General features: G+C 39.4%; 1 protein-coding gene across 5 annotated transcripts in view; it reads right to left on the reverse strand.

Annotated features, from left to right (window-relative positions):
- The window catches only part of LOC115221334 (H(+)/Cl(-) exchange transporter 5), a 180,178-nt gene that overhangs the window by 18,218 nt on the left and 134,497 nt on the right, over positions 1 to 27,463 (reverse strand). For 4 of the 5 annotated variants that reach the window (XM_036511056.1, XM_029791505.2, XM_036511057.1 and 1 more), the window contains 13 exons: positions 26,791 to 26,955; positions 25,668 to 25,874; positions 23,963 to 24,043; positions 21,094 to 21,276; positions 20,805 to 20,894; positions 20,071 to 20,126; positions 17,584 to 17,652; positions 17,151 to 17,292; positions 16,247 to 16,332; positions 14,422 to 14,546; positions 12,024 to 12,138; positions 8,130 to 8,225; positions 2,594 to 2,617 (listed from right to left, as the gene is read on the reverse strand). In XM_036511056.1, coding sequence (XP_036366949.1) covers positions 2,594 to 2,617; positions 8,130 to 8,225; positions 12,024 to 12,138; positions 14,422 to 14,546; positions 16,247 to 16,332; positions 17,151 to 17,292; positions 17,584 to 17,652; positions 20,071 to 20,126; positions 20,805 to 20,894; positions 21,094 to 21,276; positions 23,963 to 24,043; positions 25,668 to 25,874; positions 26,791 to 26,955 — 1,439 coding nt within the window. The remainder of the gene's footprint in view (positions 1 to 2,593; positions 2,618 to 8,129; positions 8,226 to 12,023; positions 12,139 to 14,421; positions 14,547 to 16,246; positions 16,333 to 17,150; positions 17,293 to 17,583; positions 17,653 to 20,070; positions 20,127 to 20,804; positions 20,895 to 21,093; positions 21,277 to 23,962; positions 24,044 to 25,667; positions 25,875 to 26,790; positions 26,956 to 27,463) is intronic. The other variant, XM_029791506.2, reaches the window with a different exon arrangement.

A 27,463-nucleotide genomic window follows, 5' to 3' on the forward strand; every position in this document is an offset into this window, starting at 1 on the left:
ATTAAAGCTCTGTTATTAAATTCACTTCTGGGATCTATGCAAGTTGTATGTTAAGAGCAGACTTGGGGTGCAAGGGTAGATTACTAGAATGACTCCCAGAAGCAATGGAACATGCAATATTCTATAAAGTATGGAAGTGGTTTTTGTTACTATTTTCTTACCTAGCACTGTTTTATGGTGTATAATGCAGTAGGTTGCAATATATAACACACACATGTATATATATTTATTCATACATACTTTGTTCTAATTGTTCTTTATTCTTTAGCTGGCAACTGGAAGGGGGGGGGGCGTTGTCCTCTCAACCAACATGCTGCTGGACGATGGGCTACAGTGAGGATATCAATCCACGTTTTCCAATCCATGGTGCTGGCCTTAGCATGCTTAAGACTGAGGCACTTTGACTTCAGGCCTTCCTCAATTTGACAAAAACCCATGTCTCCTTTGGTGTGCTGCACTGGATCCTCCAGTGCAAGGACTGTTGCCACTGCAAAAGTTGGTGTGCTAGTCTTTCAGTGGTCATCCTGTAGATGTAGCCAAACCACCGGAGCCAGTGCTGCTGGACTTGGTCTACAATGGTCCAAGGCTGCTGCTGGCATTGTTCTCACATGCTTTTGCTTGAGATTCAGTCACATACAGAGACACCAACGATTTGACAAAGACACTGCATTTGGAACACTTTGATCTTGTTCAGGTCCTGTTTGAGGATGGTCCAGATCTCAGTGCTGTAGAGGAAGACAGACAGAACCAGCATACAAAAAAGATGGAGCTTGGTCCGTATGGAAGAAAGCCATCATCATTCCCATTGTAAGGTAATAGCAGAGAATGCAAAAACTACTGGGGTATTAGCTTCTTCTCCATCACTGGGAAGATCTTTATATTCTTTGTCAACTGGGATCACCCTATAAAGGTTACTCTTTTACTCTTTTACCTGTTTCAGTCATTTGACTGCGGCCATGCTGGAGCACCGCCTTTAAATGCTTCACAAGATCAATTGTGCTCCTATGTTTAGTTTCTGTTGGTTCAACCAGCCTGGTCCAGATCAGAGACAATCTCTTTGAGGCATTCGCCATCAAGACAAGCTTCAACAAGATGTGCTTTGCCCTCTTTTGTTCAATGTTACTGACTCCATCGTGCAGCAGGCTTTTGACAGATGAAGCGGGGTACAGTTTGATGCCAACAGACCTCTGACCATCTTCATCGACAACAGCACCATCTTCACTACCATTGATGCGAAAGCTACGGATAGCTTGTACTGATGTGTATCCGTGTATGTCCAAGAATGCAACCAATGTGGCACAAGTTTGTCTTTACACCCGTTTCAAACTGCATTGTGTATAAAATCACACAACCTGCATGAATTCCTTCGGTTAAAGAGGTTGGAGTGGCACCTCATTGCACCAGAACCAACCTGTTGCTATTACTAATCACCATGTCTAGAAGTAGCAGCCTGTGCTGCTCTTTGGAAGAGGTTCCACTCCAGCCGATTCAACCATGGCTGAATGTATACAGACATCGTGGATTATATTACACAAAATCATTTATATGTAAAGTGGTTTGAAACTGGTGTGTCAGTATCTGAACTGTAATAAATACTGAATAAAAAAACACATTGGGATTTACCCAAAACAGACTTACTATATATATGTGTGCACGAGCACACACACAGAACCATATATGCATACACACACATACTTGTAAGCATGTGTCTCCTTGCCTTGATATTGTCTAATAGTTGCAAAACGACTGTCACTTCCATTCCAGCACTGTTGTTCATTTCCATTGCTGTGCAAGAACATGTCTGGCCATGGAGATGGGGGAATAGCAGCTTACTTGGAACCAAGTGAAGGTTTGTGACAGCAAGGGCATCCAGCCATGGAAAATCTGTCATAATAAATTCCTTCTGACCCACACAAACATAGAAAAGTTGGTATTAAAATGATAACAATAATATATATGCATATATATATATATATATATATATATAAACAGGTATGCTTATGTATGCACACACACACACACACACACACACACACAGATCAGACATGAATGAGTAATGACAGAGGCAGGTGAAAAAATATTAATAATAATAACAGTAATAATAATGGCTTTCTTTTCAAATGAGTGCATGAGTGACTTTAATCAGAAGTTAACAGTCCAATAAAAGAGACAGCAAACTAATATAGTTTAAAACAACAGTGAACAACTACAACAAGACCAACAGCAACACCAAAAAGACTTAATAGCAATTATGAGGAAAATGACCAAACTACCAAACAAACCCATAAAAACAAAAACAAATAAAAAAAAAGACACAGAAGTTTTAGAGCAACAAGAAAAGTTCAAGCAACCAAGGAGTCGTTTTTTTTATGATATAAGCATATATATATATATATATATATATATATATATATATATATATATAGAGAGAGAGAGAGAGAGAGAGAGAGAGAGAGAGAGAGAGAGCAAGAGACACACACATAAATAAATAAATGGTGAAGCATTCTACAAAGGCAGCACTGGGGGGTGGGGTTAAGAGAGAGGTTGAGAGATGAGAGCGAGACTCAGTAGTATTGGAAAAGAGAACACTTACACGCCCAGTCCATATCGCCAGTACCTTGGGAGGCAAAAACAAAAACAAAAAAAAAATAAAAATAAAAAAACAAACAAACTGTTAAAATGGATAAACATGAAGTGGTGGTGGTGGTGGTGGTTGTGGTGTTGGTGGTGGTGGTGGTGGTGGTGGTGATGGTGGTGGTGGTGGTGGTGGTGTCAGTCGCTGTTTAGTTCCAAGTGAACCCTGACTGAACAGACCCATGATGAATGACTTTCCAGCTGTGACCATCTTGTCTACATCAGTTCATACACAAGATGGTAGGATTTGGTTTGAGGGAGAGTTGAATGTTATTTCTGGATGGTTGGGTGAATGTGTAGAGGCTCCCACACATGCTCATTACTGTAGTTGTTGTTGTTGCTGGTGATGATGATGATGATGATGAGGTAATCATTATCAACATTATTACCAAGTATTATTTTGTTCAAATGTTCACAGCTCTTTCGGTCTTTATTGCTTCTTTGCAATCAGGCTTTTAGCTTTTAACAAAATTCATCCATGACGTGTGTGTGTGTGTGTGTGTGTGTGTGTGTGTAAGAAGCTTGCTCCTCAACCACACAGTATTTTGGGTAAGCATTTTCTATAGCCCTGGGTTGACCAAAGCCTTGTGAGTGGATTTGGTAGCAGGAAACTAAAAGAAGCCTACTGTGTGTGTGTGTATCACCCTATTACTTGCAATCAAGAATGATTTGGTATTAGCATGGTACCATGTTCCACTAATGGTTTTAGATGTCATACATATTCACAAGCTGACACGGATCCTCTCCCTAATTTTGATCCAACAAAACATCCAGGATGTGACGGTGGGAGCAGGGAAAATGTTGCATAAAAAACTGAGTTGAAAGCTCATTAACCTGAATAGGACAAAGGGCAATGTTGGTGTGTTAATGTACAGGTATGCATTTAAGGATTTCATGGTGTGTGTGTGTGTGTGTATCTATGGATGAAAGATGTCTGTATGTTTGGCACCTGTAAACAGGAGTTGTTACATGCATGTACCTGTTCATGTTGAAATGCATGTCTCTGCTAAAACTTGCTTTAAAATAGCCGGAATAATAATAAGAGAAGCAGACATCCAAGCATTTACAGGTGACGATCCAAGTATGGAGGGGCATGCACCATGGCTGCCTGTTACTGTATCTGCCATTTCTCAGTATTTGTTGCTCAGGTTGTCTGAGGCAAGCGTCTGAGCAGCATCCCAGCCAGTCCCCATCTTCTTCATCTGTCATAACCCCATGGCTGACCAATGCAAGCCCTCACCCAGCTGGACCCTCAGAGAAAAGAACATGATTATGCAGGATCCAAAGAGGAAAAGCAAGCAACACAACCAAACAATCTTAGCTGATTTACCTGAATCATAACAAACAGCATCCCAGTTTTTGAGTATGGTTGGTTGGATATGAAATCCCATTTGACAATCCTAGACCCAAAACCATTCAGATGACCCCTAAGGGTCCCAGACACTGTTCAAGTCTCACAACTACTGAGCAAGACGGGGACTGGCATGTTAAAGAACAGACCCAGCATTTCCTCTGTGAGTCATAACAGAGGAAATCTAAAAGCAGTTGAGGTATGACTTGCATTCGGACCCGTAAAACCCTCTCCACCAATGGCCACCCAAACAGACTCAAAAACACACAAATACATACTTTGCAAACACACAGGCATTCTTTTACTGGTTTCACTCATTGGACTGCAGCCATACTTGGGTACTGCCAGTTAACCATATCAACCTCGGTACTTATTTCAGACCAGTTCTTATTTGCATTCTTCCCTATTTGTCAAACGACTAAGTTACAGGATATAAAAGGATGCAATATAAACAACTAAATACATACCAGTGTAGTCATAGACATCCACACACATAATTTCTTACGTCCATTTTCCTATGGTTGCATGGGTTAGATGGTTCCTGTCTCTTGGCATTGTAGGATTCTTTGTTGTCTTTTTTATATGGTTCAACACAATGAAATCAGTTTTCACCTTTCTCCCTGCTTATGACTTGCCCAGTCTTTCTCTGCTGTATCTTCTTTCTATTTAGATCTCCTGACACTTTGCTACCTGTAATCATCCATAATCACTACACACCTGTTCTAAATCCGATTCCTTTTACATCTACTCTTTCTTTCAACTCACCTCAATCTCCTCCATGCACATTAACATTACACATTCAGTGTATTGAAGCTTCTCCTCATTTCTTTCCTGCCTCTACATCAGGCATCATCACACTTCATACAATCTACCTTTCCTCCTCTCTCAAACAGAATTCAAGTGTTGCTGGTCTACGTAATAGCCCCTTAAACTTTATCCACCTTGTCCTTATTCTCATAGCTCTGTTTATGGAGTGCCCCACTCCTCCCCACAGCTAATTAACTCCTTTGATACCAAAATACCTGCGACTGACAGTTCTGTGATTCGGATTTCCTGTTTCAAATTAAACTTAATTAAAACCATTCATTAACATTTCATGTTCCACTCACCAGATTACTAATGGATGAAATTTTACCAAGCTCTTAATTATTTTCAAAATTAATTCAGACAAACAAAGTGTATTCCAGGAGGAATATGACATCAGAAGGGTGAAGTCAGCTTTGTAACAGAAATTGTCAACTGCTTCTTTGGAGTTTTCAGTGGTGCTTTTATTGCTAACAACTTTTGCTCGTTTCTATTCTGCCAATCTGCCTCTCACATGCATCCCACTGCATCTCTTGCACATTTCTATTTTAAATTGGGTACATGGACACCAAATAGAATTCTTTTCTAGTCTTTCAGCACATCAAACAGGGCCATTTCCTTGATTCTGTCTTTCTCACTAGAAATTAAAATTTTTACTTTGTTGCTCAGTTAACCCTGAGGGCCCTTTGCTGTCCTGACCCTTCTTTCCACATTTGGAATTGCTTTTCTAAACCTTCCACATTTTCAGTTATAAAACTCAGCTCATCCGTACACAGAAATTTCCATGGAAGTTGGTCTGAGACTTTCTGATTATGGCTTGGAGAACAACGATAAGAGGTGAGCTAAGAACCAAGTCTCGATAAACTCTTGAGGATACTCTAAATTCCACAGTGAACTTGTTACCAACTCTCACTTCACTAACGACACATTCCTTGTATTATTATCTCAAAATTCAAGCCCTCTTTTCCTAATTAAATCATTTTTTAAAATCCTTTCTTTAACATTTGCTCTTCCATACTTGCATGGGTCAGATAGAAGTTCAGCAAAATAGACTGATAGAATAAATGCCAGACTTAAAGTAATGGGGTTGATTTGTTCAATAAAACTCTTAGAGGAGATGCCCCAGCATGGCCACAGTCCAATGACTGAAACAAGTTCCATGAATGCAATGTTGTTGCTCAAGACATCAGCAAAGCATTAACTAAGCAAATTCCATATCAAAATTTCCAGCCTATGGGCTGCCCTAAACTCTAACTTCTCAGAAATCTCTTCCTATCAGATTGCACCATCAAACATGGATTGATGAAGCTTATTCTGTCTTAATTTCCATCAGTTCTATGTATGTTCAACTATATTTACCACAGCTTATGTGAAAGTCAATGTTTTAATTACCTAGGTGTGGTCAAATAAAAATAACAGATCATTATTAGTTTTGACATCTGATATTTTAGATTTGTCTTCATCCATTACAACAGACACACCTACATGATGATAAGAAACTTTCACCTTTTAAGGTATTTAATGAAATTTTTTGATCCCTACACCTGTTGGATTCTGTACAATGTTTCTGTCAAGTGATTTAAGGCAGGAATTTTTGCTTGTTTGTTATACAATCTCTGGTGAGTTGATGTAATCTGACTGAAGAAATACTTTTACAGAACATATTTTCCTTAAAGAAATATGTGCAGAAGAATGTACGATTATGATGAAGAATGTATTAAGTTAACATAGAAACTTATCTTCATTCTTGTAACTTGAACATAGGAAATTTCCAAAACTCAACCTAAACATCAACAAATACCAACTTTATGGTCAGGTCAATGGAGAACACACACACACACACCCATGATTATACAGCACATCACAGGAAATGTTAGTTGGTTCATATTTAACCAATGATCAAATAGAAAATATTCAACAAAACTGCCCTAACAGACCCATTGCTAGATGTGTGGTTTTAATTCATAACCGAAATGTTGAAAGTAAATAAAAGCAAGGCCCAGCATTAAATGGAAATATTTTCTGGTTTAGTTCCCAAAAGAGTTTGAAAATAGCCACAAAACTAACCAGCATGGTCTTTGCTCATTTTAATCACTCTGCACTTTCTTACTTTATGCGGGTGTCAGAAGATCTACAACAAAAGTCTTCCTAATTATCAACAGAAGCTGTGTGGGTGACACAGAATTACGAATCTCTAAAGCCAAAAGTCTATAAACATGGAACAACCAACCAAAACCAAATACAATTTCAGAGACAGCTCAATGGGGTCTTTGAATAGGAAATGTCTGTCAAAATAATAGCATAAACAGAAGATGTAGAATTGGAAGACTGTACAGTAAAAACATCGAACCTGATAGGTTAACTCAAAACATCTTTAAGGCTAAGATTCCTTAAGTTCAAAAATAAGTGAAAATTAAAATTCCTTTCAAAATATATCTGATTTCTTAACAAAAAAAAATAGTGGAGTGGCAGCAACCATAGATCAAAGTGATAAAATCAAGAGCTGCCGCCTGGAACGTAGCAGAGAACGGCTTCTGTGGACACTGTTGTTTATGTCTGACAGAAGAACTCCAGAATTTGACTGAACATGGTTGTAATCTTGAATAAGAAAGAAATCTTTTTATCATGTCTCCATGCAAAGAAATTTAACCTTCAATCATATTTTTGATTCCAAACTGTAAACTAGATGAATGTACAACCTAGACCACAGGGTAAGAAAACACTGTATGTAAAATTGAGTAACTGTCACCCATCTCCACACAGAGAAAATGGTTTTTATATGAAGCAGGAGTGACAAGGCATGCAAAGGTTTGCTATCAGAGCAAGCAAAAACCTCAACAGTAAGTTTAGGAAAACAGGAATTCTTAGTTGAGAATTAGCACCAATTATTATGAGTGAATTACAGCATCTGTGTTAGTGACTAAAATAGTGAGGTCCAAATACCATCTTGATTAAAGATATCACCTTTACTATAGAATAAGATTCTGTAATGTAGGAACAAATAGGGATGGGGGAATGTTTGAGAGAAAGAGGAAGACAGAAACAGAGCAAGGAGAAAGAGGGGGGGAGAGTCTCAAATTCTGTTTATATAGGTATATTAATGGCAAAAATGAAACCAGAAATATTTATTGGATGAGGAAATGGTTCAGATGAGAAACCACACCACCTAAAGAAAAAAAAAAAAGAAAAAAACATTCTTTCACAGAAATTTGACAAATTCCAGTGATATTCACTCAAACTTCTCTCATTAGATACATCAGCAATTTGCAGCTTAACGACTTTAGCAAACAGAAATGTTTTATTGGTGATTGAGGGCTGCTGCATTTTTTTAAGTACTTACCGAGGCCGCATCACATCTGCTGCCATTGTTGTGTGGGTGAATTCTTCCTTGCTGTCTAAATAAGGGTAACCATTCAGTCGTATATGGGCATCATAGCTAAGGAGTAATGTCAAGGAGTTTCATAATTCAATGGTTTGAGACAACTGAAGATATGCTGCGCTTCAGAAGACCCACCCAGCAAAGTAGAAGCCATATACCCGACCCATTCCATCTCCCACAACCCACCACTACTTTTTCCCCCCTCCCTCTCTTTCATTCCCCATCACCTATCCACCTACTTATCTACCTGCACACACTATGTCCCTGTTAAATCCCCCCCCATCTCTAGTTTCCACTCACCTTTCAAAATTCCTGGTTCCCCCTACTATATGCCTCACCCTGCAGCTTGGGTGTATGACCCCTGCACCCGACACTTGCTTACATCATCTTTCCTCTTGCTCTCTCTGAGGAAACCATGTCTGTCTTCTAATGGAAGACACCTTTCTGCCTCTCAATACTCACCCCACACTCCAGTAGATGGCCTCTTTGTCCTGCAAATTCCCTGCTGACCTCAGCACCCAGTCCACACACTGGAAAACAGTTGGCATTAGGAAGGTCATCCAACCAGAAAACCCAGGTCAAAGCAGAGGACAGAGTTTGCTGGTGTCTTCTGATTTGCCTCTTTCTGTGGAACCAACCTGCCGATGTCAGCATGGAAAATGGATGGGAAATAATGATGATTATATATAATTACACACGCATATTTTAGACAATAAACAGAGGTGAGTCTGGGGCTGCTCCCTAGTCTGTGTGTTTGTGTAGACATATAACTATAAATGTTTCCAAATCATAGTTTTTATGGTGGTGATGGCCATTTGCAACTATCACATGATGTCAAGACAAAGGAGTTACAAACACACACACACACATATAAAGCCCAATATTTACGCCTGTGTGTGAGTATTAAATCAGTAAAGTTAAAGTCTAGTCATAGAGTGACCAGCCTTGTGGCCAACTCATCAAATTAGACAAAGACGAATTCCACTCTCCACCACATCCAATGAATCGCTGGTCAAGGGGAGACAACCTATGTCCACTAACGTTTTTTTTTTCTCTGATGACAAATTGACAGCGTTTCTGTACCTCCAAGAGCTGATGAGTTCAATTTGTCTTATGAGCTGTCCACAAGGCTGTGGCTTCATGGATGTGAAACCATTGGTCCCTCTCTGACCAGACTTTAGTGATTTCATACTGCACAGCTCCATTCTTTAGAGAGTTTCCTTTCAGGATTGTGAATGAAATGTGAAGGTTGGACAAGGTTGGAGTTTCTTTTCGAGTGATATATATATATATATATATATATATATATACATACGTCGGAGTGGAGTGGCTGTGTGGTAAGTAGCTTCCTTACCAACCACATGGTTCCAGGTTCAATCCCACTGCGTGGCACCTTCGGCAAAGTGTCTTCTACTATAGCCTCGGGCCGACCAAAGCCTTGTGAGTGAATTTGGTAGACAGAAACTGAAAGAAGCCTGTCGTATGTATATATAAATATATGTATGTATGTGTGTGTGTATATGTTTGTGTGTCAATGTTTGTCTCCCCAACATCGCTTGACAACCGATGCTGGTGTGTTTACGTCCCCGTAACTTAGTGGTTTGGCAAAAGAGACTGATAGAATAAGTACTAGGCTTACAAAGAATAAGTTCTGGGGTTGATATGCTCAACTAAAGTCGGTGCTCCAGCATGGCCACAGTCAAATGACTGAAACAAGTAAAAGAAAGTAAGAAGTATACAGTGGGTGGACAAAATAATGGAAACACCTAACATCATAGCATCATAATTTTGAAATATCTATAAAACCGTCAAAAGCTTGTTTATTTTTATGTTTTTGATTTATTATTAGTGTTGCTTAATATGTTTTGCTAAAATTGCTGTTTCTTTTCAGATATCATCAGAAAAAGATAATTCAAGTTCATTAAAATGACAGATCTATCAGACTTTCAAAGTTGTCAAATTGTTGGTGCTCGTATGGCAGGTGCTAGCATAACGAAAACAGCTGAAATGTTTGGTGTATCCCGAAGTACTGTCTCGAAAGTAATGACAGCCTTTGAGAAAGAGGGAAAAACCTCCTCAACAAAACAAAACTTCGGAAGAAAATCAAAACTTTCAGATAGGGACCGTCAGACTCTTATGCGAATTGTTAGAAAGGATCACAAAAGTACAGCCCCCAAAATAACTGCAGAGCTTAATGACCACCTCGAGAACCCAGTTTCCACAAAAGCTCTTTGCCAGGAGAAGCCAGATTTCATGGAAGGGCTGCAATCAGAAAACCACTACTTTCAAAAACAAACGTTGCAAAGTGTTTAGAGTGGAGTAAAAACTTACAGAATTGGTCCCTAGAGCAGTAGAAGAATGTTATTTTCTTGGACGAGTCATCCTTTACCTTATTTCCGACTACCGGCCGAGTATATGTGTGGAGACAGCCAAAATAAGCATTTAACACAGACTGCCTTCTTCCAACTGTTAAACATGGAGGAGGATCTGTGATGAGGCGGGGGGGAGGCTATATCTTGGAAATCCGCTGGCCCAATGGTTTCCCTTGATGGCAGAGAATTAATAGTCAATACTATTTAAGCATTTTATCTGATCAAATTCATCCTATGGTTGCGGAACTGTTTCCGGAGGGAAATGCAATCTTTCAGGATGATAATGCACCAATTCACACAGCTAAAGTCGTTACTTAATTGCACGAGGAACATTCTAGTGAAGTTGAACATCTTATCTGGCCACCACAGACCCCAGATCTCAATATTACTGAACATTTATGATACGAGTCCATACCTTGAAGAAATCAAGCTGTAATTATGGCCAAAAGTGGTCCTACCCAGTATTAAAATTAATTTATTTGAAATTTTAAGGTGTTTCCATTATTTTGTTCAACCCCTGTTTATGTATGTATATATGTGTGTGTATGTATATATGTATATATATATATATATATATATATGATAGCCTTTTTTTCAATTTCCATCCCCAAATGCTCTCACGAGGTTTTGATCAATCTGGGGCTGTAGCAGCAGGCACTTAACTAAGGTGCTACCCAGTGAGAATGAACCCAAAATCATATGACACTGGGGAATGAACTTCTTAGCCACACATCGTGTGTAAATATTATCATCTTCGTTTTAACATCTACTTTTCCATGCTTGCATGGATCAGATCAGTAAACGTCAGTGCGCACACATGCACACACACATCCATACATGGTGGCTGTCTGCTCCTTACAGAGTCCGACCCCTTGCTGTGCCTATGATTACTCTTTCCTAGTCTGGTATCTTGAAATAACTTTTGGGCCCTGAAAGTCATTTAAAGAGCTGATCCCAAACACTGCAGTAATGTCTCACTTCAGTCCATGTGACTCGCTGGTCTTTTGACAGACATTTCATTCCAATAGTTTGTATATGCCCTATCCACATGGCCATGCTGGTGCAATCTCATACTAGAGTGAGATATGCATACTTTTGTGCATAAAGAACATTTAAAGAAGGAATGAGAAACTCTCACAACACGATCGATAACATACACAGATACATGTGAACACACAAGCCATGCATAACCCCCGACCCCCATCCTACTCTTGTAAGCTGCCCAATACACCTGTCCGTGCCCCTTCTTGACATCTCCACTCTTCGGTTCTGCACTCCCCAATGCAACAAATCTATGCAGTAAAACAATATGGCCAACCTTCAGAGGCTTCCCTCACAACCACAATTCAAAATAAATACTGAATTGATCTCAACAGTGTGAGGTGATTCCCACAAGACCCATCTTCACCCTTCATCTTCCTGCAACTAAATGGAAAAATTAAACACATAAAACTCTTAATTTCAGACTTGAGAAAAAGGATACATTCCTTCCTTGCCAAGAGCATCTCCGACCCATTTACTTGTCATTACAGCAAGCATCATAGGTACGATGTACTGCAGCCCACCTGTCAACTCAAACATTATCACAACCAAAGACACTGAAAATAGAATTTAATAAAAAACATTTTTTCAAATAATTTTTAAAATTAAAGGTACAGGAAAAAATATATAAAACGAAATGCTAACAGCAGGCAGTGCTCCAGTATGACCATGGCTGTGATAAACAAAACTGCAGAACAAAAGTAATATCATGAGTGGAACTGTTGTCAATGTTGCTTAGCTCTAAGCAGTGGTGGCATGTGTACAGGTACTGCGGCACCCCCTATTTCCACTCGATATTATCAATAACGTTCAATATAATGAATCCTTTTTAATGCTTTCTCTATACTTTGACATTATTTAATCCTGAAGCTTAATGCCAGTAGCCATTCCCGAGTTCATGAAAATAAATACAAAAATCCTTGTATAGAACTGTGTGCTTCACAGTTCCAGTGATGCAGTGTTTGGCAGTTGTGCACATGCTCATATGTCCAAGATAGGAAGCTGCATGCTAGGGAGAGAGAGAGAGCACTGTGCTTCATGCAGTGTTGACCCTGGTGTGTTGGTGAAAGGTAGGGTTTCCTTTTGATTCTACATGTGTTGTGTTTAAAAACGTGTTTATAGTCTTGAATGTGATACAGTGTAGAATTAGATTGTTATCCTGCTTCCAGCTTCAGTGTAGCTGCCAGGATTTGAAAAATAGGGCAGATTTTCCCCCTTATTTTGTGATTTAGGGGTGATTTTTTAAAAACAAGGGGGAATTTGTGCCTGTGTTCAGTGAACAAATTAAACAGCACCTGGCAGTGGCTGAAACATGAACTGATCAAATTTATGTATAAATTTTCTTTTTATATATTTGTTTCCTTTTACACAATATTAAAAAAACACTAAAAATTTTCTGAAGCAGCACCCCAACTAATTTTATCTACGAGCCACCATTGGCTCCGAGTGAACAGCAGAATGACTAAAGACATTCTAGCCATGACCATGCCATCCTGCCTTAAGAACAATTTATTTTAGACTAAAACAGCTCCAATTTATGAAAATAACCGTTGCAGTTGTATCAAAGGGTGTCTCTCAGGGAAGCTGCCATAAGTGGAAGACACTGAAGTGTTGCCATTTCTTATGAAGTTTCTATCAACATTTTTCTTCATACAGGTCTCAGCAAGAAGTTAAGTCACAACCAATGTCATACATTAATGAACAACAGTTACAGTTGTTCAGTTCAAATTTTTGTTGTATCTTAAGATGTTCAATTACACTGGTCAACTCCTGAAGGACAACCACTTCCTCACAGCACTGGATGAGATTGAGCTTAAAGCCTGGGAATCCTTCAAATGGCTCTGTGAAAATTTCCTAGGCAACAAGAGATCTCTAGAGTTCAGAAATGGAGTGAAGTGTCTTCTAGACTCCTATACTGCAATGGGCTGTTGGATGTCACTAAAAGACCATTTCCTTGATTCACATCTGGACTTTTTTGCAGAGAACTTTGGAGTAGTGTCTGATGAGCAAGGGGGAACGCATTCGTCAAGATATTGCATCGATGGAACAACAATATCAAGGATTTTGGAATGCAGGAATGTTAGCTGACTACTGTTGGATGTTATATAGGGATGAACCTGAGACAAAACACCATAGAAAGTCCAAATCCCAAAGATTTTAAGTTGTTATGCATTTGAGTGTATTCTAACTTATTTGTACACAATAATTTAAATTTTGTACAATAAAAAGCCATGAAATTATCGTATCTTGTATTCAGTATACGTTATATAGACATACTTTACGTATCCTATGAGTTAAAACAGCAGGTATCATTAACATGAAAATGTGACCTGATAGAGAAAATCAGACTTCAGATTCGTAATCAACATCAAAAATTAACCCAGAAAAGTCAGTCGGAAACTCTGATCATTAAAAAAAGTTTCATTTCGTTGACCAGTGTTATTGGTTGGTTGTTTCTATTGCAAGGGAGAGAATCATCTTGCAAAGTGGGAAATATTTTTTATTAGTGGAAGTGAAGTAAATTTATGCTTCATGGAGACAATATATCATATTACTGTAAAAACCCATGTAATTTGTGCACCTATGTAATTTACGCAGGTGATTTTCAGGATAAAATTTGTTAAAAAAAAGCTTCTACGTATGTAAAATTCACGCCTAAAAGTTTCAAGAATTGTTGATATAGCCAGGGAAAAATGGTTTTCAATTTAGTTGTATTTAGCATAATTTCACTTTCTTCTGAATGTACAGTGACAAAGAATTAAAGTTTCTATTTTCTGCTCGAATAGGAAGATGGTATTTGTTGTGTGTGAGAATTGATGAAGCAACTTTATTTCCCTTACCTGTCATCCTTGTCACCCCTCCAAGTGCTGCAGCAGCTCCAACCATGGCATACAGACCTGGAGTAACTGTACACATCTCCTGAGATGTACACATATTGGAAAAAAACCAGGAATCCCTATTTGCCCTGTAAAATAAAGATAAAAAAAAAATAGGTCTTGAAATATTGTGTAGAGAAATAATAAGAAGCAAATTCTGACCAATTTAACCCAAACCATCTTACTTAGTATTCCAGTAACCTTCCAAATTTCACTTCCTCTACAAAGAGTATGAAGTTGGTGAAGGATTTTTATAAAATGATGTGTGTGTGTGTCACTACTGACCAGGTAGGTTTCGTTTGTGGGGGAAATGGGAATGAAGAGAAAGATTTACCAAAAACCTGTGATAAAATCCTTAGCGATCAGATTATTAAGTTAAGATAGATATTGTGTAGCTCTGGTCAGACCTGTTTAAGCAGGTTTATGGAAGAGAGAGAGAGAGAGAGAGGGTGGTCAATGAGTGGAAGAAAGTCAGAAGGTTCCGTTGTAGTCAAGCATTACACTGCTTTATAAGATGAAACTGTTGAGTGGCTCATAAGAGATCAGTGGGAGGTCGGGTCACTGATTGAAGGTATTGTCCTTGTGTAAACGGTTAGCAGCAATTCAGTTTAGGCCAACTGGAAAACAGCTGAGCTTTACTAACTAGAAATTATGAGTTCAAGGAATGGAGAAAAGAAGGCAGACCAAGTGGAATTCGAACCCACATCGCCAACTGTATATGCAAAGAGTTTAATTGCCCACCTAACTTCTCAGACACACCGATAAACCATTTTACTGAGAAAGGGAAGATCTATTTATTTCATTAATTAGCATAATGGTCAGAACTATGCAGTAAAGAGTGGACAGTGCACAGGTCAGACTATGAGGTTAAGAAGTGAGCTTTACAACTATGTGTTTCTGAGGTTCAATTTCAGTGCATTCCATTTTGAACATGTTTCTTGTAACAAAAGCCCTCTGAGTTAAATTTAGCAGACAGAATCTATATGGAAGTCTGTCAGAGGGACAGTTTCTGTTGTTAGATGACAGATGATGAACTAAATCTATCACCCAGTTTAGCCCCAACACCTGACCCTTGGATGCCTGTAGTGAAGTTGAGTCAGTTGCAGGATTCAAGTCAGGCCCCACTTTCTTCTGAGTGGAGATTTTGGATAGGTTCATGAGCAGTGTCCCTCTAAGGAAGCTTTTTAAAAAGTTTGAAAAGGGAAAAAGAGTCAAAGATCAATACTTATCTCAATGCAATCAAGGTGACAAAATGGGAAAATGAAACAGGAATTCAAAGCAAACATCAGATTCCCACTGCATGGCCCTTGTCATATTAAAACATACATACACACACACAAGGTGATGACAATCTGACAAGGGAACCTCCATGAAGTCATTCAACCTGCTAGATATAACGCCCAACTCTCCATCGTACACCATGGAGATTTGGCGTTAACATTAAATCATGTAATGGTAGGTAATACCCAAGAAATAGCAGCCAAATCTCCCAAGATCACACTTTGCCATCTGAAAATATGGCTATGTTTTCCCCACAGTCACAGACTTCCAGATGTCAAGCTGAACATGAGCCACATCAATTCCACCTGCATGGGGTAACTAGAACCTGGTGTAGCTCCACAGCTTGTCAGCTCTGGTTAAACCCTTCAAGCAAAGCCAGCATGGAAAACAGATATTAAAGGATGATTATGAGGATGGGAAAACCTCTTTTAAAGGTCATGAGTGCCATCACTTCCTTCCTGAATTTACTATTAAAATAAGGGAAACAAAGTAGAGAGAAATAACTTACACAACTAACTGTTCAGTGCCAATACCAACTATACGGCCAAGAATGGCACCAACAACCATACTAGGAATAAACAGACCACATGGCACCTGGAAAAAGAAAACAATTCAAACACTGCAGTCATTGACTAAAGGGAAGTTTGAGAAATAATGTGCAAAAGTGTTTAATAAATAGCATCATGAACCACACACACACACACACACACACACACCATTGGTGTAGGTGTGTCCTGTGTGTAGACATCCACTTCATCATTGCTTGGACGTTCAGATGTTCAATAAACATTAATACAACACAAACACACATTATTGAGAACATACAATTCTACACACACATATCACATAGCTCAAACATACAAACTCCCTCTCTCCGTGTGTGTGGATCACTGGACCCTGTCAAACTATCCAAGCCCTGACAGCTTGGAAAACAGACATTCAATGATGGAACTAATGAGGATGATGATGATCATCGTCATCGTTTAACGTCCATTTTCCATGCTGGCATGGGTTGGACGGTTCGACTGAGGTGTAGGAAGATAAGCATTTGTGTGTGTGTGTGTGTGTGTGTGTGTGTGTGTGTGTGCAATAGTCTCCTTGCCTTGACATCATTTGACAGTTGTAAATGAGTGCCACCTGAATGCAAGCAGGGTCCTTCATTTCCAATGTTCTGCATACACACACACTATCAACACCATTGTATTTTACAACACAAACACACTATGTACATACATACACATGCACACAACCAAAATGTACACATACACACTGCAAGCACACACACAGTCCTAGTGCATATGCGCTCAAATATAATGAACTGCACAAAGTAGACACAAACACACCTTACTGAAATAAATCATGCATTCAGTTACGATGAGAGAGAGAGCAGGATGTGTAATCATTTCACTCACTTTAAGGCCAAAAGTGAAGATAGTGATGATAGATTTAAAGAGTAGCGCCAAGCATAACTGCCAAACTGCCCGGATAACCCCGTCACCAGCGACGGCACTTCCTCCAAAGATGTTCACATTTGTTATACTACGGTTATAGTCACTGCAACGAGATAAACAAACAGATTAGATTAATGATGTTTATGCTGCCATTGTTAATCCAGATGATAAATACCTTGTGCTATTAATTCTGCCCATGTTGCATAGGTACTCCCTTCACACTCATACTATCAGAAATGCAACAAGCCAGTGACTGGACAATTGGAAAAACTGTAACCAATGAGATTTCTGCTTATAAAATAAATGACAGGAAAATACCAAAAATGACTTAATTTTACAGAAATTAAAAAGAAAAAGTATAAATAACATAGAAGTAAAAATAAAACAAACTTACCATAATTCTCGAGTTCCTTCTGGTCCACAGCGGTTAACGAGAAGACGGATCAATTCACTGGAATTCATTCTAAATAGAAACAAGAATAAATACTTATTAAATAAAGCATGCAATGAGATTGAACCGGAGACCATGTGGTTAGGAAGCAAGCGTCCAAGCCAAACACCAATGACAGTGGATTCAAAGAAACAGGCAATGAGATTGAACCGGAGACCATGTGGTTAGGAAGCAAGCGTCCAAGCCAAACACCAATGACAGTGGATTCAAAGAAACAGGCAATGAGATTGAACCGGAGACCATGTGGTTAGGAAGCAAGCGTCCAAGCCAAACACCAATGACAGTGGATTCAAAGAAACAGGCAATGAGATTGAACCGGAGACCATGTGGTTAGGAAGCAAGCGTCCAAGCCAAACACCAATGACAGTGGATTCAAAGAAACAGGCAATGAGATTGAACCGGAGACCATGTGGTTAGGAAGCAAGCGTCCAAGCCAAACACCAATGACAGTGGATTCAAAGAAACAGGCAATGAGATTGAACCGGAGACCATGTGGTTAGGAAGCAAGCGTCCAAGCCAAACACCAATGACAGTGGATTCAAAGAAACAGGCAATGTCCTCAGAATGTGGCTGGATTCTCACAAGTTTCTTTAAGAAATTTTCTCTGAGGAACCAAATTACAATTAGAGTTATTCCTAACATTTTGGGGTAGGGGGCCAGTCAATTAGATTGACCCCAGTCCGCAACTGGTACTTAATTTATCAACCCCGAAAGGATGAAAGGCAAAGTTAACCTCAGTGGAATTTGAATGTTAGCTCTCATGTTACAATATCAATCTTATCATCATCATCATCATCATTTAACGTCCATTGTTCATGCTGACATAGGTTGGACAGTTTGACCAGGGCTGGCAAGCTGGAAGGCTGCACCAGGCTCCAGTCTGATTTGGAATGGTTTCAACAGCTGGATGCCTTTCCTAATGCCAACCACTCTGAGAGTGTAATTGGTGCTTTTACATAACACCGGCACAGGTGCCATTTGTGTGACACAGTTATATAGACTTTTTTTTTTTTATCTAAAACAGTTTCAAGTGTATATATTAAAATAACTGTTTCTGAATTGGATACAAGATCAGCAATTCTGAGCAGAGACCAGTTGATTACATTGACCCCAATACGTGGCTGGTATGTGAGCTTATCAAGTCTGAAAGGATGAAAAGCTAAGTTGATTTTGATGGGATCTGAACTCAGAACACAAAGAACAAGAGCTCTTTGTTCTGATGTCCATTGACATTTCACAGTTCTCCAAGAAGAAGCTTGTCTCCTCATCTTCACCTCCACAACTGAGCCACCACCACCACCACCACCTATCTCTTACCTTCTTCATACATTTGCTTCTCCCTTCCCTACCCAACATCATCTCTGTTCTCTCATCCTTCTCCTGTCTACTGCTTCATCATTACTCTTCTGCTGCTCCACACTGCCAGTCATCTCCTACTCTTCACTCACTCTCTGCCCTCTGCCCCATTCATCCCCACCCACTTCAGACCTTCACTCCCAACCTTCTTAAATATAAGAAGTCATGTAGCACCTCGACAGCAAGAAACCTGTTCTGGTCTGGTCCCTTCTATCATAATTTTACCCCTCATCTTTTCATACAAAGCTTCCCCCCTCAGGGTTTGTAGTCTTTGCAAACCAAGCGGGGGCCTCATTAGTGCTGGTGGCGTGAAAGAAAAACAGAAACACTGTAAAATGGTTGGCATTAGGAAGGACATCCAACCACAGAAACCATACTAAAGCAAACACTGGAGCACAATGCAATCCTTAGGCCCATCGGATCCGGTCAAACCATTCCACCCATGCCAGCATGAAGCATGGATGGTAAATGATGATGGTATGTGCAAGAAACATAAGCCAGTTCCTGAGGGAAGGAACGTGCATGTGCATACAAGTTTATTTCATACCTTGTTTTGTTTTCCTGTACCACTTTATTTGGATTATATTATAGCTTGAGTCAAATGTAATTTAATTTATTCAAAGCTTTAGTAAAATTTGCACCAAAGTGCAGTGTTTGTGCATTTGCAAAGAGTGAGTGCGTTTCTTTTGTCTCTTACTGCTTCATAGCATCCCATGGCTGACTCACTTCTCCTGCCCTACTTGTACCCTGTTCTCCTCTTTTCTGTAAGAGACTTGTACCCTGTTCTCCTACTTGTACCCCCTTCTCCTCTTTTCTGTCAGAGACTTCTCTTTTGGCTTAAGAAATTTTGTTTAAGCTGTGGAGAATCTAGTCAACACCCACTGTTTGCTGTGTTTTAGCACTCAAGGCCCAGAATTACCTAATGAGTGGCAATGGCCCCTACCCATCCCTCTCACTGTCAGAAATACAGTGAACCAGATTGGTTCATTAAAAACCTGGAACCAACAGCATTATTTTTCACAAGAATGTAATTCATTAATGCATTAATAGCTGAAAATGTGTGCTGCTACATACCTTGTATACTGATTTGGGAAACTGAGAAGAGCCGTAATGAATGTAACAACCAAAACCTGCAAGAAAACAAAGATAAAATGGTTGAGTGGAGGATCGATACATGTTTGGGTGCAAACTGATGGTACAAGAGACAGGCGTGACAGTGTGGTTGGAGGTTCAGTCCCACTGTACGCAACTTGGATTGATAGATCATCATTACTGTTTTAACATCCACCACTTCCCCACGTTAGCATGGATCCGTCAGAATTGGGTGAAGCAGGTTTTCTGCAACCAGATACCCTTCTTAACATGAAACTTCAGGTGTTTCCAAGCAAGCTGATACTAATCCCCACCCCGTGGCCAGACACGTTTTCACAGAAGACTGTAAAAAGTGAAGGTCGTTGTTTGGATGACACTCATTTACAACAGTCATAGAATGTCATGGCAACGGGATAAAAACGGTTCCAGCTGAAGCCATTCAATCCCTTCTTTTCATCCTTTAAGATAAGGCGAGTTTTCAGTGAGATTTGACTGTTATTTCTAGCAAGCTGAATCCTCAAATAGAGTTTCCTCATTTGGCTTTGATGCTGAACCCCAGGACATTCCTGATGGAGCAGAAATATGGCATAAAAGGCACTCCAATCACGCTCAACCTATATCTATGTTTATCAAGGATTACACTGTCCAATGTGTCTTTATTTTAAAGCAGATCGAGTGATCAGGTAGGGATTTGGATTGGTCAAGTTACGACTTACCTCAACAATTGGATATTTGCCCAGGTTGGAAGTTTTGCGATATCTGCACCACATAATATTGAACTTTATAAAGAAGCTGCCATACAATCCCTGGAAATAGAAGCGAGAGATGAGTGTAGGAGGAGGGTCTGAGAGGGGAAGACAGAGGCAGAGAATAGAGAAGATAAGAGAGAAAGAAGGGAGGAGGAAGAGGAGATAGAATAGAGAAGGAAGGGGGAATACAGGTGATAGGAGGGGGAGGAAGAAAACTGAAGAAATTTCACAGAGGGAAAAAGAGAAATCAACTCACACCAAATGCTCCAAGAAGTATAAATGGTATGAGCTCCTGAAGGTACCATGGTTCATTGTAGTCTATGTAGAACATGACAAGATGGTCATTGCCAAATGGATTCAGCGAACGAAGGACAAAGGCGGCAGCCAAGGCGCAGAAAAAGGAACGCCATAGGGTCTTCAATGGGAAATAGTAGCTGACCTGAAGATGGAAAGGAGAGAAAATAATTCCGGGGTCAGTGAAAGAAGAGAGAGATTTCAAGAGACAGAGCAGCAGCAGCAATATAAGAATAAATAATAATGATGGGTGCAAGTGTGGCCATGCGGCAAGAAGCTTGCTTCCTAATCATTTGGTTAAGGGCTCAGTCCCACTGCATGACACCATAAGCAAGGGTCCTCTACTATAGCCCCAGACAGACCATAGCCTTGTGAGTAGATTTGGTAGACAGAAACTGAAAGAAGACTTGTGCCTGCTCATATTTCCCTGTCTTGACATCACATGTTTGTTGTCCCTTTTTGTTGTCTGGGGACCCCTATTTCCAAATCTTTATATTGGGCAGAATTGTTAGCATGTTGGACCAAACGCCCAGCGGCATTTCCTCCAATTCATTATGGTTTAAGTTCAAATTCTGCAAAGCTAGACTTTGTCTTTCATTCTTTTCGGGGTCGATTCAACTGACTTATACCCACTCCTAAAACTGCTGAGTTTCTGCCAAAATTAGAAAGAATTATTATAAGACTAGTGGGACCCGTGGATATTATACAGAATTAATGGTAAACTTATTGGGTTATTTCTGAAAACTTTATCCCAAAAAGTAACCTGTGTAGTGTCTGTATGAAAGAAGAGAGTCACTCATCTGCTAATCATTGAAAATGGAAGCAAACTGGAATCAGATGATTACTTAATGCACTTTATAAATGCACTTTATGCACAATTTTGCAGACTTCATACACGACACTCCCTCTTTGCATTACCAACTGTTTCTCACATCTTCAACCCTTTGCCTTTCTTTTCAAGTAATCATGCGAAAGCATTACAGATGGTCGAAGTAAAGGAGAAAAGAAAACATTTCTCAAAAGAAAATTACACATTTCATACACCCCCATCTCTTCTTCACTTATCTCCCCTCCTCCAGATTGTATGAAGCCAGTGTGTGACTAGCTATGCTACATGGCAGTAAAACATGGGATGGCCTAAAAGAATGAAGCCAGCATGCTCCACTGGATGGGTAATGTCAGTGTACATGTACAACAGATTGTAAATGAGCTGAGAGAACCATGAAGTATAAGAGGCATCAGATGTTGTGTGCCAGAAAGGAGACTGCACTGGAATGGTCATGAGATGCTTATGGATGAGTACATTCGCACCAAGAAGTGCTGATTTCTGATTGTACGAGGAATGTGTGGAAAGGGTAGATCCAAGAAGAATGGGACAAAATGGTGAGAAAGGTGCTTCAGATATAGAGAGAGGATGACAAGGGACTAAGTCTTCTGGTGGTTTGCTGTGCTTGAGAATATATGTCCAACCAAGTAAAATTATGGCCGTCCACCATATATACAGGCATGTCCTCTGTGTGTTCTTGTCTTGTGGGCATATGGGGGCTGGTAAACATAAAAGCACCTTTGCTAGCGCCAGGTAAAAGTGCCTGTGCCAGACCTGTGTAAAAGCACCCAAGCAGGTGCCATGTTAAAGGCACCCAGCACACATGTAACGTGGCTGGCATTAGGAAGGGCATCCGGCTGTAGAGATTATGTTCAAACGGACGAAATGAAACCTGGTCATCTCCTATCAAATCATCTCAAGCATGCCACCAGCATGGAGACCTGATGATGATGGTGCATTCCATTCAGGACGGTCAGTGACAACCAGAATAATTTGGGATAAAATATTTTACAATACTCAGTTATGTCCCTTCACATTCAATTCCAACCAAGATCGTTTAAATAAATACCATCACATACCATCACCAATTAAATTCAGCACAAACCTTTCTCACAATTCCTAGCACATTGTTAGGAAATGTTGGAAATTACTAATAACTGGCAAACTGTTGTGAAAGTGAAGACCAGGTAAAGTGGAACCTTGGTTTATGAATTTGATTCTTTCCTGAAGGCTGTTTTCCACCCAAATGTTCATAAGCTGAAATTATTTTACCCAAAGGAAATTCAAGAGAAAGCATGGTGAATTTGAGCAGGGCTATGCCCTGAATGAAAGCGACTGACACCCCCAGCTTGTTGTCATCTTGCATATATTCATTACTTGAAATGTATATTTAGGTTTGTAAAATTGTTCATAAACTGATTCATTTATGATGAAATGGATTTGTAAGCCAAAGTTCCATTGTATTTGGATTCTTTTGTACCAAATTCCAGCTAATAACTTCCAGAACTGAATACAAGCGTAAGTTTTGTAGGATGGAAAGCATTTCTTTTGAGATGATGGAATATGAAAGCAGTGTGTGTGTGTGTATGTGATGTGCCAAATGTTTCACACATCTTAATATAAGGATTGTGTACACTGTCTTTGTACACAAGCCTATATTTCCTAATAATTTTTTTCGTGTAATGATAAACAGCAGAGAGAGAGAGAGAGTGAGAGGAGAAAAAGAAAGAGAAAGGAGAGAGAAGAAAGGGGAAGAGAGGATGTCTGCAGGAGGGGTAAATGGCACACACACATTTTATTTGGCTGCAAAAGGTACATAAGTGGCCCAATGGCCAAGAGTTTCATACACATTGCATTATGTGCACATATATGTATGCACACACAGCCATATAAATATATATATATATATATATATATATATACACACACATCTGAAACAAAGAAGTTTTTAGAGTTAAATATAATATGAAGTTGTAGTAAGAGTTAAAATAAACAATTTCCTTACCTCTTCTAGACTGAACAACACCCCACCAATTGGGGCACCAAACGCTACACTGACCCCAGCAGCAGCAGCAGCTGATAGGACCTTCATAGGAAAAAAGAAAGCCAGATGTAACAAGATGTCACAATGGTTGTATGATAATATTGACAATGGCGATGATGATGATGATGATGCAAGAGCTGGCATTCCAAAAAGTACAGAAGTCGAGAGAGTACACTGCCACAGAAGTACAGCAGGCACCAAAGAAACCTCTGCCCTCAAACATCATGCTACAGATTCAGGCAAATTTCCTCAAACTGCACCCGGTCATCTTACAAAACAAAGACAATGATAGACAGGATGGTCACAGAGTGGAATGTCTTTGATTATAGGTCTGTTGAATCAGGACTGACCAGGGGCAAAACAACAATACAAGTAACTAAATGCATTAGTCAAAAGAAGAAAGAGACAGTGCTTGTGTTTTCTGTCAGGTCCCTGAGACTGTTGCTAGGGAAAAGAAGGAAAACAGGGTCAGCTTGTTAAGAAATTTGCTTCACAACGATGCAGAGGGTGTCACTGAGTAAGTGTCTTCTAGAGTTAGCCTAGATGAGATGAAGAGGCACTGCTGAGGCTGTCTTCCTGGTGAGGCAACTGCGGGAAAAGTACTTAACCAAAAATAATGTACATAATTCCTCATCTCTTAAATATAGAACTGTATTAAATCACTCAATAATATACCAATCAAAAACGTTGACTTCAAATATCTTGGATCACAGTAGACTCCCAAAAGGACTTTCGCATCTGCAAAGCTCTTGCTTGGGATGCATGTAATAGACTTGATAAGATCTGGCACTCAAGCCTTCCACCCATGTTAAAAGTTAAAATATTTAGAAACACTGATTGAGCCGGTCCTTCTCAATAGATCAGAGACCTGGACCTTATCGGCTGTCTTAGAAAAAGAAGATGGAACGTATACCAACTTGCTCAGAAAGATGCAAAACACCAATTAGAGATGACACCCAACACTTAGTAACATCTACGGAAATCTAATACAAATATCCTTCAAGCCAAAGCAGAAACGGCTACAATTTTCTGGCCATGACCATCCCTCTGGAAGTGTTTTCTCCAGGAAACTGACATTTCCAGGCACTAAATCTTGGAACTCAGGGTTGGAGATTAGAGATCTGAACCCAGCAATGCAGGACCATGAAATGTGGAAAGGGATTATCAATGGTGTTCTGACCAACCATGGTCGATTGAAGGATGATGATGAGACGTGGCAAGAAAGAGATAAACCAGGACTTCCAAACAAAATAAGCTTGTATTGTTTGTTCTGCCAGTGTTTCACAGGTGCTCCCTTAGTCATTCTAAAATAAATGTAATATAAAGTCCAAGTAATAAATAAATAAAATTATAGAGGTTATCATGGGGTCTATACCAGATCTAGGTGCTTAAAACCCCAACTATGGATGTGACGTACAGACCAAGCTGTGTGTTGTATGTTTTTATGTAATAAGTGTTGTGCCATAGCAGAACTGGTGCAGTGAACAAGAATACTTTGTGATATTTGGCTATGTTCTGGTTACTCCCTTCACAATTCTACCTTACAGAGAAAGACGGGGTCATTTTCCTCGCATAAAACTCTTGAAATCAGCACCCATGAATTGGCACAGCCAAATAATGGCAGGCAATAAAAATATAAAAGTGGAAGGAAAAATGCTATCCTTACCTCTCTCTTTTTGGCTTCATTCTTCCCATATTTCGGAAACAAGTAGGAAAAAATGTTCCCACAACAACATGCTACATGAACAAAGGGGCCTTCTTTACCAAGACTAAGGCCTGCAGATACAGCTAACATCATCCCAACTGATTTGATCATTAATGTCCATTTCCCTAAGTAGCCTCGGATAATGAAGCCACTCAAAATAGTTTTTATCTGCAAAAGAAAGAATTGAAAAAAAAAAAGAAAAAAAACAGTTATGTCATATGTAAACAAACATCGGTTTGTTTTTGAAGCACTGAAATGTAGTACAAGAAGGGATGTGAGTTCAAGTCTCATGGTTGGTTGCTGACAGATTTTTCTGCTCTGTAAGGATTTTATTCTATATCAGTACTTACACGTTGAAAAAATATATCTTTCTACTTGTACAAAAATGGTTATTACATGTCTAAATGTCTGAGTTAATCACATCATTTTTCAGACTATCTTTGAAGAGGAAAGATTTTTTGCTTTTACATCTACACATCTATCAGCTCTAAAGATAAATGTTAACAATGGAAGATGACTTGGTTAAAATTGGTAGAAGACTTGATAATGGTGACAATGGACTTGATAACGGTACCACAACACTTGTGTAATAGTGACAATAGCAAGAGAAGGCCTTGGTTGGGAAAATGTGAAACGGTTTGGTTAATAGAGCTGAAAACCTTCATCAGAAGTGACAAAAGGTTTGAAAATAGCTGTCTAAATAAAGTTGTGGGACAGCTCCCAAGTATTGATGGTGTGTAAGTTGGAACATTATTTCTAAAGATGAAGTTAATCATCTCAACAATTAAATTTTCAAAATCATAATTTTTAGCAAATAGAAGACTTTTAAAAAATACTAAAAGATAAAATGTTGCACCATGCAAAACTGCAGTGCAGATAATTGCATTAAAAACATTGTGGAAAGGGTGCAATGGAAGACAATCCTTCATACAATAACATCTGTTGTCAGGTAATGAAGTTGAGCAGAGGAAGATAGCGAAGGGGTTCAGTGATTTTTAAATGAGATCAATTCTGTGTTGCAAAAAGCAACAAAGATCTTTGTATTGAGACAAGAATCAATGATAAAGGAGCAACTTTGACTTACCTCAGGAATACCTGAACCGCAGGCATATGGAGCAAACACACGCACCAACATTGCAGCAAGGGCAGCAAGTGTTAATGCCACAACAACATATAACATGTATTCAACTATGTAGGAACCAGCTCCCTGGCTGTTGGTTATCCCGAATAATTTGGCGTAGGTGTACCACTAGAAGGATACAAAGGAAGATTTTATATATACAGACATATACACATACACTTACACACATAAAAGTGTATGTGTGTGTGTATATATACACACACACATCAATTAACCACGAAGCCTAAGTCTGTTTTCCGAGTGGGCTTCAAGCAAACAACAACAACAACAACACTGTTAGCAAAGCCATTGTTTACAACCAGCAACACATGGAAAGACGAGAGTAAATAGGACAGCCACATGCACTGGCATAGACGACACCCACACACATGTATATAAACATATATTGTGAGAGGTTTCTTTCACTTTCCATCTCTCAAATCGCTCACAAGGCATTGATTGGACCAGGGTCCTAGTAGAAGATACTAGCCTCAGATGTCGCAAACCAGAAATCATGTGCTTTGGAAGCAGACTGTTTTATGCACAGCAGGCTGCAAATGTAAACCCAGCAGGTCTTCTCTCCCTCAGCCACAATACTACAGGAGATTGCTTTTACAAGCTTCACAGTTGCTTGCTT

This window comes from Octopus sinensis, linkage group LG18 (assembly GCF_006345805.1).
Source record: "Octopus sinensis linkage group LG18, ASM634580v1, whole genome shotgun sequence".
NCBI classification, from domain to species: domain Eukaryota; kingdom Metazoa; phylum Mollusca; class Cephalopoda; order Octopoda; family Octopodidae; genus Octopus; species Octopus sinensis.